This window comes from Rhea americana, unplaced genomic scaffold, assembly GCF_003343005.1.
Source record: "Rhea americana isolate MKP2758 unplaced genomic scaffold, rheAme1 scaffold_49, whole genome shotgun sequence".
Classification (NCBI taxonomy): Eukaryota; Metazoa; Chordata; class Aves; order Rheiformes; family Rheidae; genus Rhea; species Rhea americana.
This window is the reverse complement of record NW_028186634.1, coordinates 4,425,408-4,440,330: the sequence shown is the minus strand read 5'-3', so window position 1 is coordinate 4,440,330 and position 14,923 is coordinate 4,425,408. Positions and strand designations below refer to the sequence as shown.

Sequence of the window (14,923 nt, the reverse complement as noted above, 5' to 3'; positions counted from 1 at the left end):
TACACAAAAATAGCCCTGGACATTATGGCCTGAATTTCTCAACAAAGCTTTTCAAAGCTCTTAGTTTATTCATGCTGACTAGGACTCACTCCTTCCTTTTGGATCATAGCAGTTGCCAAAGCAACAGATGCAGAAACTCTGGCTCACACGCTTCTGCTTCTGGAGTGTTTACCAGGTATTGAAATAGAATATGGAAATTACAATAACACCTCAGCCTCCATACACAAATGTAATGCAGATTATTAGATACTTTAGAATGTTTTGGCAATTGCAACCAGACTTTGGTTTTTACTTTTTACACTTATTTAGGTTCCTTAGGTTTTGTTCTTTCATTAGAAAATGAAAAAAGAGTCCTTTTTAACATGAAAATTGTTTTAGTTGTTTAGAATGATTTAGCATCTATATTTTCTTAAATGTTTTTTGTTTAATTATGATTAATAATCACTACTAATATTTTGTTTATCATATTAATTAATAGCTTATGAAAATGACAAGGGCATTTTTCACTTCTTAGAGCTATTGTTTCAAGCTGTGTTCTTATTCAGATACAAACCACTATGTCCAGTTTTTTATTTTGAAACTGGATACACAGACTTTATAGTAAAGCTGGGATTATGGAGCCTGATGTAGCAATTCATGGGAAGTGGGGAATTGCTGTGTGTCCCTGAAGTCTCCAGATATCAGTGTTTATTTTTATCAAACATCTTAAGGCAGGAAGGATCTGAGTAGGCTTGTCTTCTTGAGGATAGACTTACTTTTGCCAGAGAGTTAATTTTATTCAGGCACATTCCTGGGATCTCTTTTGGTCCATTCCTTCATTCCTTTGCCCCATAGTTGACCGAACAGAAGAACAGTGTCCAATTAAAAAAAAAAGGGGGGGGGGGACAAAAAAAAGAAAGAGGCAGAGATTGGGAGACAGAGATTGGGAGAGATTTCAACTGTAAAACTCTCCTTGACTCGAAAGAGCATAGCCAGAACTGATCAAAGTTTCAAGAACTTCACAAAATGCAAAGAACGAGCCTAACAGTCTATCAGCAGGGGTCATATCAGGGATTCTTTAGTTAAAAACAGAGCTTTCATATCAGGTAGCTAGAGGCCAGAACTACACTGGGAATAGAGTAACAGTGCTCTTTTGCATTTCTGCCTAGAGTAAATGCCAAACTATCCATATTCACAGCTGTGAAAAAATGTCATATAACAAGGAAATTAGCCATATTATAGTCCAAGGATATGTGGGTCAGGTTTTATAGAGTTTAAATGTTATCTGTGAATTAGATTATAGTAATAAAAGACAGCAATAGAGAGGAAATTTTGGAAAACTTTGAGGAGGTTGTATAAAGGTTACAAAAATATTCTTGTAAGTGTAAAAAGAAAAGTGAACTTCCTTCTAGAACAAGTTGTTAATTTAGGGCTAGTGTTGATGTAGGAGGAAGACCTCTCTTTAATGATAAACATGTCAAGATCCAAAAAATGTTTGAACTGAGACCATATTAAGCTCTGGCAAACTATTAGGGAAAATTGATTCCTCTCTAGTCTATAATGATAAGCCCAAATATGTTTGTTCTTAAAATATTTTGCAGTTGAAAACTAGATAATACTCTTCAAGATGTAAAACTGGAACAGAGAAGCTATTGAGTGGCTTAATTCAGAGTTTTCCGTGGTAGAATGTGGTGCTCTTTTCTTAAGAGAAAAAGGTGTAATTTTACAGCAGTAAACATTATAAAGAGTCTAGATACATAACAATCCACCTCTGACCAGATGCATGTGATGGCTCTATAGTCTCCACAGAGCCACATGCTTACAAGTTTTAGGAAGCTAACTCATCTGCACATTTCATTCATTCAATCCTGAACACTAAGTGTAGCCTTTAAAGATTGCAAATGTTAAAGTGCATTTTAAAATATGTATTTCCCCTTAAAACTTCWGAGTTCATTTCTGCTTCATCAGAGGCAGATGATGCCTCTATATAAGCTAGGTTGTTCAAACCTCAGATTATCAAAAGCATGCATAAAACATGTAAATGCTCAAAAGTAGCTGCTTCCCTTAAGGACCTTCTGCATCATAGAAATCAGAAAAAAGGTACTTGCAAAAAATTACCAATAGTAAAAATAGCTACCCATTCCTTTGTTAAAGAAACGAAATATAATTATAAAACAGAAAACTTATGCTTTTGTTTTTTCTTTCAGATTAGTTGAAAATAATTTTAAAAGAAAATTTCTCTAATAAAGAGAGTACATGAAACTCAAAAACAACTCATTTGACTGCAACTTTGAGATTCTTGCTGGATTTTTTTGTAAGCACTTTCTTTCCTTGAACATGATGTGTCTAAAGTGCAGAGTACATAACCTAGAGGAGTTTCTGTCCAACAAAAAGAATAAAAACAAAGAAGGAGAGCATTTAAATTTTGATCAGATAATACCACAGAGTGGCACATCCAAGAGTGTGTCTTCAGTAGAGGCTAAAGTTTTGGATTAAATGTTTCCAAAAAGACTAGCTCTTTACCTTGTCCTTTAACAAGCTAACTAGYCTGAGTGATATATTCCTGACTGCAGTTGTGTTAGAGGCAATGATCTACCTGTGTTTCAGTGAAAATACAAGTTACACGCCTGAGGGCAGACAGTTCTCCGGTGTTTCCCCCCAATACGCTAACGTTCCTCAAAAGACAGCCAGTCCCTGTGTTTCATTTGGAGCAGCTCAAATTCCTTTTAAGAATTACACGAGATGAACCTAACTATCCTGTTCTCTCAAGTTAGTGGTTACATCACCGATGAGTAGAGACAGTGATTGGTCAGAGAGACGTTGGCAAACTCAGGGCTGCCACTTCTGGATGCCAGTCACCCAAGTTAATTCTGCTACAGAGGTATACCAGGAAGAACTAGAGTTAAATAAAGGGTCAGCGAACAAAAAACAAAATAATAAAAATAGTACTAAAGTATGGAAACCATTTTCTAACCTCCAGTTATAAGCCGGAAAGATTGATCCTTCAAAATGAACCTTGAATCCAGAGGTTTATTCCAAATAGTGATCAACCAGTTAAGTACAGCTTTTGAATGCTTGCTTGAGGTGACAGTTGGATCATTGGATACCCATTCTGGATCTTTCCATTTGTAGCCAAAGTCACGGAAGCCTTCTAGTCCAGGAGCTGAAGAGGAAAATACTGGCAAGAAGGGCTTACACATCAGGGCGCTCTGTCACAGTCAAGCTAGTGGAGTACTACAGGATTCGGTCCAGGTTGTTTTGTGTGTGTGTGAACACACTGGGAAGGAAGGTGATTAGTCTCCACAGTTCTGGAGTATCAACAAGATTGATTCTTGTCTGTACTATTCAAATATTACAAAGCAGATTACCAAACAGATATTTCTTTTGAAAGGTGCTGTAGCCTAGTTGCATGTAATTCCTAATTTCAGGAAGTGGGTGCACATACAGTTGTTATTTGTCGTAACTTTTCTTTTTCTACTTGTTGATTCTTGCTCCCGTAAGTCCAAACAGGAGATGAACTAGAAAGATAAATATATATACTTATAAATTCTTCTTTCAAGGAAACGCTGGTGTTCGTAGCCCATTTCACACATGGAGGGAAGAAAAATCTGAAGTTTTCAGAGAAGTTTAAAACTGAAGGAGTGAGAATAAATCATAGTGATTTATAGCCATGCAAGTTTTCTAGGCAGAGTTTATTAAGGGAGAATTCATTCCTAAATTTTCTGCTTGTACATAGGAGATGGTTGAAAGTTTTTCATTTTAAGTTCTGGAAGCACTAGTCATCGTGGAGCCAAAAAATAAAGGAATGTGACCTAGTTGCTAAGTAAAAAGTTTCAGTTACTTCCAGATTCTGCAAAGAAGGACTCAGAAGTCAAGACTGGGGCAGAAGGAAAATGATCAGATTAAAACCTAACTAACTTTTAGCACTAAAGAACGTGCATCCTTTTGCAGAAATCTGGAAAGCCTTTTACAAAAACTGTCTGTGGTAAAGTGCTGTGAATCCTATCAAGAAATGTTTTACATTCAGCACTTTGAAAGAGAAGCAAATAATGAAGAGAAGCCTTTAGTCTGGCTCGTTCTTGCCATCCATTGATTTTATATCTACAATTGAAGATATTCCAAACACAACTATTCTGAGTTTATTTCTTGGCAGGGAAAGAGGCCACATAATGTTTAATATATATGTGTGTAACACGTGTATATAACTTCAGTATTTTAAACTTCTATTTTGATTCTTGGTATTAAGCCAGATGTCTTATTTTTAGCTTTACCTTTGAGTTTTCTCGTTTACTTTCAGCAAGGAAGAGTTTAGAGAAATATTTTGTTCCTGTTACTGTCTAATACTGACTTTTTTTATTTTTAATTCAGAGTTCAAAATTCAATTCAACAACTATTTCCTGAATTTTTACCTTACCAGGGGGACTTGCTTATTTACAGTGACAACATCTTTCCTGATTCAGTTGATCTCCTGGTTAAAATGTTTTCTTATCTTAAAAATATGCAGTCATTTTCTGTAATTCATTCAATCATTAATGATTTCCTAAGGAAGCTGTCATTCACCACTGTCAGCTGGAGAATATGATAAACTCTAAATTAATTGTTTGGAATAGAAGAAATAAAGTGTTGTCAGAGACTTACTGTCTCTACTTTGAAAATAAATGTCTTGGGTTTTAGCTGTCTCTTACGTAGCGTGGGAATTCTCTGTCCTATGGTAATTTTTTGTTCCATCATCAGTTTGTAGTTGGATTTGTAAAATTGATGTTTTAATGTGATTCCATGAAAAATCAGATTTTTGTAACGGTAGTTGTTGTCAGGAAAAAAATACAGAAACAAACAGTGGCAAGGAATATGGAACATCAAAGTAAATATGTATGGTGACTAATCAAATGTATTGATGAGTGTTACATTTAAGCTGGTTCACAAGTAAACATAAACTCTTCTTTTACTTAAGTCTGCATGCATTGTCTTATCAACAGGAAATAACCCTAGCTGGAGGTTATCAACATAGGTCGTATTCCCAAGTTTCGCAGCAAGAACATGTTGTTATACTTTGGCATCCAAATTGAATAAATCTTTCTGTTTCATTTCCTTCTTTTATTGCAGCTTTGTATCACATTTTATAAAGCAGGGTAAATGTTAATATTGGCAGTGTTCAGTGTTGATGTCGCAGCGCAGAATTTGCTCTTTGTAAATATTTTTATAAAATATATACTAGCCTTATTGTTATCATATTATGGCAATTGGTGCTGAATGTTATGTGTACAAGAAGTGACCAGTTAGAAATGTTATTTTCAGGAACACCCTTTTAATTTGTTTCAGGAAATTGAAAGGTTGGAAAATAAATTAAATCAGAGCCCAGAGAGATGGCAGCTTTTGTGGGAAAGGGTCAAAATGAATCTAAAGGATGACACCAGACAAGACAATGTAAGTAGCAAAAGAGTTCATCCAATAGAGTAAATTAATTCCTGCTATAAAGACTACCTGGGACACTGACAAAATCACTATATTTGTTGGCGTAGAATTTTGCTTTCTAAAAATTCAATATATTGTTCTAACCCAAGGTACTGGCTCAGTATTTCTGCATGTAGAAAAATACATATGCTTATACCATTTATCTGATTGATTCTCAAAAGATTAATGCATCAGACAAACCCAAGCATTTTACTAATATACTAATACATTTTACTAATATACAATTATATGACTTCATATATATAAAAGATTTTTTGTGCCTGATCCTTTAGGCACAAACAACTTGGTCGCTGAAGGGGGTTGAAAGGACATCACTGAGTTTCAGGGACATGTAAAGATACTTGTGTGGCTAAATGAAATTCTTGAATTGTAGATTTTAATCAAAGTAGAATATGCTCATGCTCTGTTCCCAGCTCTTGACTGCTGTAAAACTGACTAGTTGACAACAGAGATGCATCTTAAGTCCAATGTTGCCTCTTCACTGTCTGTGTGTGCTAAGAAGAATGTTAGATTATGCTTTATAGAGAGCTTTCTCCATAAACTTGGGGCAATTGAGTGACCAGCACAAAGCTGTACACTAACTCTTCAGCTTGCTAAGTTCACCTGAGTTTGCCAGCCTGTACGCGATGGCTGGTCCCCAGCACTACTTTGCTATTTGTCCTTTGCTCTCAGGAGAGCAACATGCTTAGTGTCTGTCAGACATTGATATCTGTCATTCAAGTTCACTCTGTACCCTAGACAAATCTAAAAAAAAAAAAAAAAAAAAAAAAAAAGTTTTATCCTAGCAAAGAAGAGGATTAAGTTTTTTATTGAATAGTTGGAAGCAGAAAAGAAAATGGAAGCATAAATATACCTGACACCAGCCCCTTGTCGTAGACATTATTTAAGGATTTTCTGATGAATGCAATAGCTAAGGGTCAGTCACAAAGGACTCCATCTCTAGGATGCTGTCATGTAGATTAAGACTAAGTTCAGAGTTCCTCTAGTTTGCTCCAGTTTTACTTGAAGTTTTTTGAGATACTACTGAAATTATTTGTATTTATGAAGCTGTTCTTGGGGACCTCACTTTTTGTTTCTTACTAATGAATTCAGGGAAGTTTGCTGTATCCAAAGGTCTAGATGATTCTGAGAAAGCAAGGGAAACATTGTTCAGGAATTGTTCATTGTCACTGGAATATGTATCTTGTGAAATACTGCTTTCTCCTAAGCCCTTCTGCTTAAGAAATTAATTGAATTGCCATCTCTCTGCATCTTCTTTCCTGAGGCAACAATGACTTGTATTATGAAGCTATTTTTGCCCTCATGATAATTTACAACTTACATGTTATACCAGCTATTACCTATATAATATTGAGGCAGTCTGATAACGCAAGATGCATTGCTCAATTTCCACAAAGACCAGAAGTGACACATACCAACATACTCATCAATATTCTTAATATATCTCGCTTGTGAGCTTTCTCATCCATTAGTCAGTRTAAAGGTTTGAGCTGTTGTAGTAAAAAATGCCTTTTAGTGTTCTGTGCATTGCTACACATATTTAGGATCTAGCAAATAATAAAAGGTAGATTAAGCCATAGCAATCTATTGCAGGTCTGTGTAATATTTAATATATTAAAGATGGCTAAGCATTTTACCTCTTAATGAAACTCCTCTATCAACAAGCTATTGTTGCAATACAAGCATTACTATTCAAATCACTGCATATGTTTTGAAGATAGCAATATGCTATTCAGCAGCCTAACAGAATTCAAAATTTCTCTTTMTAAGCAGTATTTAGTGAATCCTGTTATGAGCCAGTCATTTTTAGTGGAGCAATGTAAAACAGCAGTGTCTCTGAAAATATGATCCAGTCAAAGTCTCATCCTTAAGTCCAAACATATTAGTGAGAAGTAAGCACAACTCACATAGTATATCGACCCCTTACAGCAGTAGTAGCACAGTAGAGTACAAATCTAGCTCTCCATTTCATTCCATTCACTGGAAATATATGGAGAGATAGTGTTTATATCAGTGCACAAATAAATATTTTGGTGAAGGCCTATATTTTTATATACTGAAGGCTTACATACTTAGCTACTAGTCCCCTCAACAGTCTGAATTTCTTAATGTAGTTTCACTAGTCTGCAAAAGTTAAACATGAAATAAGAATCTGATCCTTTCCACTTCTAATTATCTAAAATATTTACTGTCAGATGCAGTAAATATTTTTTTTCTGTCATGTACCCTAGTCTCACAAAGTCAGAACCCTCTGTTAATGTTTAATAAGAGGTCAAACTTTTCCATTTACAAAAATGTAGACATTCACTTTTGTAATTCGCTTTCACCTTTTGTGGTCACTTTTATCCTCACTAGGTATCACAGAATTAAAAGTTTTGCAAATCTTTTTCAAGTATTGAAGTACCTTGCTAAGGTGCTAGCACTTATCTTCTGAGGACTAGTAGAATTAAAGCTGGAAAATCTGTTGTCAAAGTACATGACCCACAGAGGTGTGTAAAGTTGATGTCTGAATAATGCAGTTATTCTAAAATCAAAACGAATAAAATGCTCCCTTGAAGAGTGCACTTCAGCTAACGTTCATCAATCTGTGTCCTCTTCAGACTCTTCTTGCACAGTGTAGTATGAATGAGTACAGTGAACATACACTAAGTTCTCATTGATTTGGACTAATGACTACAAAGTTGGATAATAAATTATATAAAAAATATAAAATTGTAGTGAAAAGCTGCAGTTCTTTGCTATTCCCTTCTTGTGTGCAACTTTGTGGATTACCAAAGACAGTTGCGGATTGTATGTGTTAGAAAGAATTGTCTGGTTTTAGATTATCTTGTAATACTGCTTCTAATGTTTTGGTTCAGGAAGCAATCACATTTCTCAATTCTAAACTTGGCTAGATCTTACTTAACCTTGTTTGTTTTATTTTTATCTTTTTAGCTGCAGAGATATCCTTCTGGCTCCTCAGGGATGATGTCAGCTAATCTACATTCCTATCAAAAGAGGTCTTTGTTGGAAATACCTGACCATGGGCTGGGTGAGGAACAGAGTGCAAATATCTCTCCCTCCAATGGAGTGGACAGAAGAGCAACTACACTATACAATCATTTCACATCAAAGACTGATGAAAATAGGTAAACTGAATAATCATAGAATATTTATGAACTTCATTTTAATTGGTATTACACTATTGTTTTACCTTGTATTGTAATAGTACAAGTTTCTGCTTTAGGAAAAAACACCAAAATTTTCATATATACAGAACACTGATCCTGCTTTACTATTTCTCTGCGGTTTTAATTACATTTAGCTGTCTTGTTGGGAAGGCACTCTCTCCTAGGAATACCTTTAAATCTCCCCCATTATAAGCACAAGCAAAGTGTAGCTGCATGATATTCAACTCATCTAAAGCACTGAAACAGTTTTTATCAGTGAGTCACAGCTACCTATAACTAATCTAGTCTGTGGTTTAAAACTGGTTTGTTATCTGCAGTAAAACAACTACTTAAATAGTGTGGTCATTTGGGATTTTTTTATATCACTAGTATTCAGATTATGGAATCATATGCCGTTCATACTTTCAGGTCTTTTGAAGGTACGCTATACAAAAGAGGAGCTTTGCTAAAAGGTTGGAAACCTCGCTGGTTTGTGCTAGATGTGACAAAACACCAGGTAAAAACTTTTCAAAAGAACAAATTTTTATGCAACATTTGTTACATTTTTATTTATTGAGTTTGTATAGATTGAGTTTTACAGATAAGACTGTGCGTGTATCTTGTGTGGCTGACATAACATTCAGAATGAATGGTTTTTGTTTATTTATTTATGGTAACTGTTTGGTATATAATCACAAAAGACTTCCTGAACTGGACGTTATGTGTTTTTGCCTTTTCGTATTTTCAGGGCGTAACTGCATACAAGCAATATAAGAAATTTTTAAAAGTGCTGCTAACGTGAGAAGGGCATTAAGCAATTAAATGCTGAGCATAATCTGGCCTTTAATATGACCTGTTAAAAGAACCAAAAACTCTCTCTAGGATAGCTAAAAAGTTAGAAGGTATTTTATAGAGTGCATTTGGAAGCTGAGAGCTAATATGGTAGCTGACTGCAAATTTAATTGAGACATTCTCGTAGAAATTGTAGTAGTCACCATATGCTCCAACAGCATATATTTTAAAGACTCTTTGTTCCTCAAGCACTTTGCCTTAAGCACTTTTCTTTGCAAATGGAAGTATATTATATGCTGTGGAAAACTGCAATCTGATTTTTTTCAGTAGAAAAATCCATTTTACCTCTTATGACATGTTTGGTGTTTTTCTGTAATCTATATTTAATACAGCTGTTCTGGAATCTCTGTAAGAAAGTATTTTCAAATCTTGAGAACAGGATTCTGGATCTGTCTGAAATCAGTTTGAATTTTGCCATTAAATTGAGGTAGAGCTTTACCCCAAAATTTATCTCTAAAGATCCTTGAACGCCAAGTTCTTGATAGAACAATTTCAGATGCCCTATGTATGAAAATTTTAGATTAGTCATGGTGAAGTGAGTAAGTTTAGGTGCAGAATGATTCATAAATGTTCTGAAAATCATTGCACAGCAAGGAGCATGCAAAAGAGGAGATAGATCTGTTCTAAACATTTTACCTAATTTACAATGTATGCTGGAATTCAGCAGTGGAATCTGTGGTCTCGTTGAATAATGTTGAGTCATTGGGCAGTAATCTTCATTGAGCCTAATACACCCTGTAATTTGAAATTTTCAATTTTCAATCTTTCCATACATCTCTGAGATGTATGCTTTTATTTAAAAATAAAAAAATGGTTAGTGTGTTTAATTAACACACTATTAAAAATATATATAATACAAACTGAACTTTTTGAGACGAGTGTGCCAATGCGCCAACCACTGTTCTAATTATTCTTCCTGGTACCCAAGAGAAAAAGTTAATTTTATAGAAGAAAAAAATACTCCTAAAATTTAGTATAACCAAATCTCCTGTGTATCATGGATGTAAGATGTACAGTATGCAGCAGATACAGGTCAGTCTCAGTTGGAATTCTGTTTTGTATTGTTTACTTTGAGCATTTGCTTTATTTTGTGCATCAGTTTATGGGGATTTATTAAATAAGCAAATATCAAATTTTATTTTCTAGAACTATCTGCCTGTCAAAACTCATTTTACAGAGTGGTCAACATTCAAATCAAAGTATCTCTGTAAGAAAGAAAAAGCTTTCTTCAACCACTAAGTGCAGTGTAGGAAAACATGAGTGTTTTATGTAGTTTGTAATTATCTAAAATGATATATAAATTTTTGCTGATCACTTTAAATTCTTGAAATATAGAGAATGGTATATATTATAACAATATATAATAATATAGCTAATAGTATTTTATTAACTCCTCAGTGGAAGTAAAGCTCTTTTATTAGTTTCAGTGTAATGGACAGTGAAGAAGTTGGTTTTGGTACGAAAACCGGTAGGGAATGCAGGATCCTAAAGCCCGAGTTCTCATCCTTCATGCTTCCTTCTACCCTGAAAGGAAAACGTGACTTTTTGAAAATCCTCAGCTGTGTAACAGTAGTGATAAAACACTCCTCCCTCAACTCCATCTTCCTGCAAAGGAGCAGGGGGTGGAGACATTGCTGTTAACCGGAGATTTCAATACAGGACAGGCCAGTTCAGGGCTACCAGCAGTCCCACCATTCTGTGTACACCAAACTTCTGGTTTCTGTCAGTTGCGGCTTAGGAACAGCCCGTGTCTGATGTCCTCCTTCCAAAAAAAATTTTTGCCACTCCCTCCTGCCCCCAAAGCTTTACCCAGGAAAAGGGAAGCAAAAGCAAAAGGTCTGCCTAAATAGCATACTTGGGTTTGTTTTTTCTCTTGTGGGTTTAGCTGAGATACTATGACTCTGGTGAAGACACAAGCTGTAAGGGACACATAGATCTTGCAGAAGTAGAAACGGTGATTCCTGCTTCTCCATCAATTGGAGCCCCCAAACATGCAAGTGAAAAAGCATTTTTCGACGTAAGTATATCTATTCTTTATCTGATCTTTATCTGAAACTATCTTCTCTTGGTGTGTTTTAACCTGTTACTTTCTTTCCTGCTGGAAGGTGAGAGCTAGATAGAGCTGTCAGGCCAAATCAGAACAGAGCTGTTACACAACTAATATCTGGCCCTCACTCTCAACACACAGTAGAAATTCAAAAAAATATTTAATTCAAACCTAATTAGTACATTAGGTATTGAAGTTTAAAATAAAGCTTGCTAGTTTCTGTTTTGTATGTTGACTTTTTTTATCTTCGTGTTATTTTTTTTCCTTTGCAGTTGAAGACGAGTAAACGTGTATATAATTTTTGTGCCCAAGATGCACAGAGTGCCCAACAATGGATGGATAGGATCCAGAGTTGCATTTCAGATGCTTAGAAGGGAATAACATTCCATAATCAAGAAATATTTAAAGCACCTCTTTTTGTAAGAAGACGCATTTTGAAATGTTACTGATGGACAACCAGCCTTTCTTACATTTTAGCCATAAACTTTCATAATATGCTGACGTTCCTTTTCTATTTAAGAAGAATAACCACTATAACTGCTAATTTTTTTCTGCAGGGAGGACTGTGAAAAATAGTAATCCATTTATCCTGAATTTCCACTTCTTCAGTACAATTTCTGGCTATAAAATGCCTGCTGTATTGCTCTATCATCTAATCTTGTTTTTCTCATTGCAGAGTTATCTTGTTAGAAAATCTTTCCAAAGTAAATTGTAGAAATTTTCCCTCCAGTAGGAAATCTATTTTCACATTATTTATATTTTTAAACAGAAGGTTCATATTTCCAAACTAGTCATTAATAAGAGGGAACATGTCTACAATTCCTTAAAAAAAAAAAAAAAAATCTTGAAACTTGTGAGCCCAGTGGCATATACAGTAGGTGGCTGATTTTTAGGTAGTTGGTATTTTTTAAGACAAAAAAGTAAAATCATCTGATGTCAAATTCTCAAAGAAGGTGTATTTTCAGTGTGCAGGCTGTTCCTAACCTTGTGTTCATAAGAGTACTCCTGGAATGTTGCTAAGGAATTTCAAGTTCTAGCGATTATCTAAAGATCATAGCACTTTTTATTCTGGATTTTGTTTGCTGTTATTATGGGACAATGAAAAAAAAGTAGCTGATGCTGTCYGGGAGAAATAGGCAACAAATTAGGAATTCAGTGGAAGAAAAATCTCTTGAAGTATGAGAGTTGTATATGTTAATGTATGTGCTGTTCTGCTCACTGTAAAATGAAAATAACAAACACGGTAATGCACTAAACAATAAAGCAAGCACTTGCACTGAAATCTTTAAAATGCAGACGTTTTGAAGRACAGAGGTAAGTTATTTATAGCAGAACAATGCTAGCTAGTTAACAACATTTACAGATAATAAATATGTACATAATTGGGTTTCATGTGTTGTGATTTGATACTTTCTAAACGTTTTTTGCACATGAATCAGAAGACTGTATAGATTTTTACATTTGATAAAATTGTGCTTGTTCAACTTAGTATCTTGGAGAAACAGTTTTGAATAGCCCAAATTAATAGAAATTCTACATTCTACAAATAGTAGTGACATTGATAAGTAATTAAGCCTTTGTTTTTATTTTGAAATGTTTATATGTTAAATAGCACACTAATATTACAAAAGGTTTGTACATATGATTCAGTATTTTCTCATTTTTTCCAGACGTTCTTCTTATAATTTAATGTCAGCCTAACCAAACTGACAATACTTACAGGATTTTTTTTGATTATTAAACTGTTTGTTTAACTAATGTATTTTGTCAGGAAGATAAATTTCTCACTTCACACACAATAGGAAATGCAGCTGTTTTAATACATTTGCAATTTCAAAAAAAAAAAAAAAAGAAGGATTTTTCTAGCATTTTTAACTGTTGAATTTCCACCTGTGACAATGGTGTTTGCACATTTGTATTTTTCTTTGTATATGAAGTACTTTTATATGTACTTTGTAAAATACTGATCCCATTCTTAGGTTATATAAAAATATACACACCACTTCTTATTTTGTAACTAGTTCATTTTAACTCCTGTATGTTATATGACATGTTATGTATGCTAATCATCTTGTAATAAATACACTTCTTAAGGAAAAATATAATCCTCCCTTTTACTGTAAAAGAGAACAGAGGTATACAGCAAGACCTACATCCTGAAGCATTTGACACAGGCCCAAGACAAATTCATATTAAGTCTATATTAAAAACAGAGAGTGTACTAAAACCAGTGTGGTCTTTTGTATACTTGCATGTATTCTTATATAGAAGTTGCACCTGAGCATCCTTAACTCAATGTTAAATACCTGTCAGCAATACAACTAAAAACTAAAGAAATCAGAATTTAAAGCCAAATTATCATTCTAACAAGTCTCAGTGTGTAGTCTTTACTAAAAGGCTAAATATCTAATGTCATTGAATAATGACCCAGATTTTGCCTATGATTTCAACCACATACCTTCACCCTGAAATCTCATTCACATATATCATGTTATGCTTAAGTGATCTGTTTCATAAGAAATGACAAGGTCTCAGTTGAGAATGTGCATCTAACTCGGATTATTGGGTGTATGTGCACTAATGTGGGATAGGAGAGTTAAAAAGGAAAGGGAATGTGTGATGGAGGTAGGGGACCTGTGACAATTCTTGGCTGCTGTGGTGCTTAGATAAGGTTTGCAAATTGGGCTTGGCATGGATGCTAATGTTGTCTTAAATGTTGATCTCAGTTTTTAGTATCTGTATTGGTGGAGAACGGACTTGAGCAACTTAACTCAAAAATATCCAAATAAAAGCCAAAATGAGATGTATAAGATTTGTGTTCTTTATATAAGGGATCTACAAAGGAATGGTAAGTGCAGGGTTTTGTTGTGAAGAGACAGAGTTTGCATTATCCTTGATGATCTTTTCTATGGAAAATAAAGATTCAAATTGCAGACCTAGAGAAAATATGGAGAATAACATAAACTACAGGGTTTATCAACCTGTAGTCAATCATAGGACTGTCCTGACAAACCAATTATATTAGATTTATGGCAGTAGTAGAGAAATAAGAAGAGAGAATTTTCTTGGGAAAAATTCCGTGTGCAAAGGGAGCCATCTGCATGTTCTATGAAAATTTTCCAGAAAAGGAATCTATCCAGGAGTTGGGGAAAACTCTGTGGTGCCATATCATTATTCCTATGCTGTGTATCACAACATTGCCACTGTATTATGAGAGGCTTAAGTAAGGGAAGAAGATTTCCCTTATTCCGTTCTGAGCAATGCAATGCCTGCATAACAGATGATGAGATGAGTTTAAATTTTGAAGAATTCACATGGCATATTATGTTACCACTTTCTCCTTCCTGTCTAACATACATGTGTTTTCTGTAAAAGTCTTTACTTCTGATAGACTTTCAGAATTAGTATACTAAATAATAAAATA

General features: G+C 34.6%; 1 protein-coding gene across 4 annotated transcripts in view; it reads left to right on the top strand.

Annotated features, from left to right (window-relative positions):
* Positions 1–14,309, top strand: part of SBF2 (SET binding factor 2) — a 271,467-nt gene extending 257,158 nt beyond the window's left edge. For all 4 annotated transcript variants that reach the window (XM_085317208.1, XM_085317207.1, XM_085317206.1 and 1 more), the window contains 5 exons: positions 5,299–5,403; positions 8,386–8,579; positions 9,030–9,117; positions 11,338–11,469; positions 11,772–14,309. In XM_085317208.1, the coding sequence (XP_085173334.1) occupies positions 5,299–5,403; positions 8,386–8,579; positions 9,030–9,117; positions 11,338–11,469; positions 11,772–11,870 (618 nt within the window). In that variant the 3' untranslated portion in view covers positions 11,871–14,309. The remainder of the gene's footprint in view (positions 1–5,298; positions 5,404–8,385; positions 8,580–9,029; positions 9,118–11,337; positions 11,470–11,771) is intronic.
* Positions 14,310–14,923: the final 614 nt, after the last annotated feature.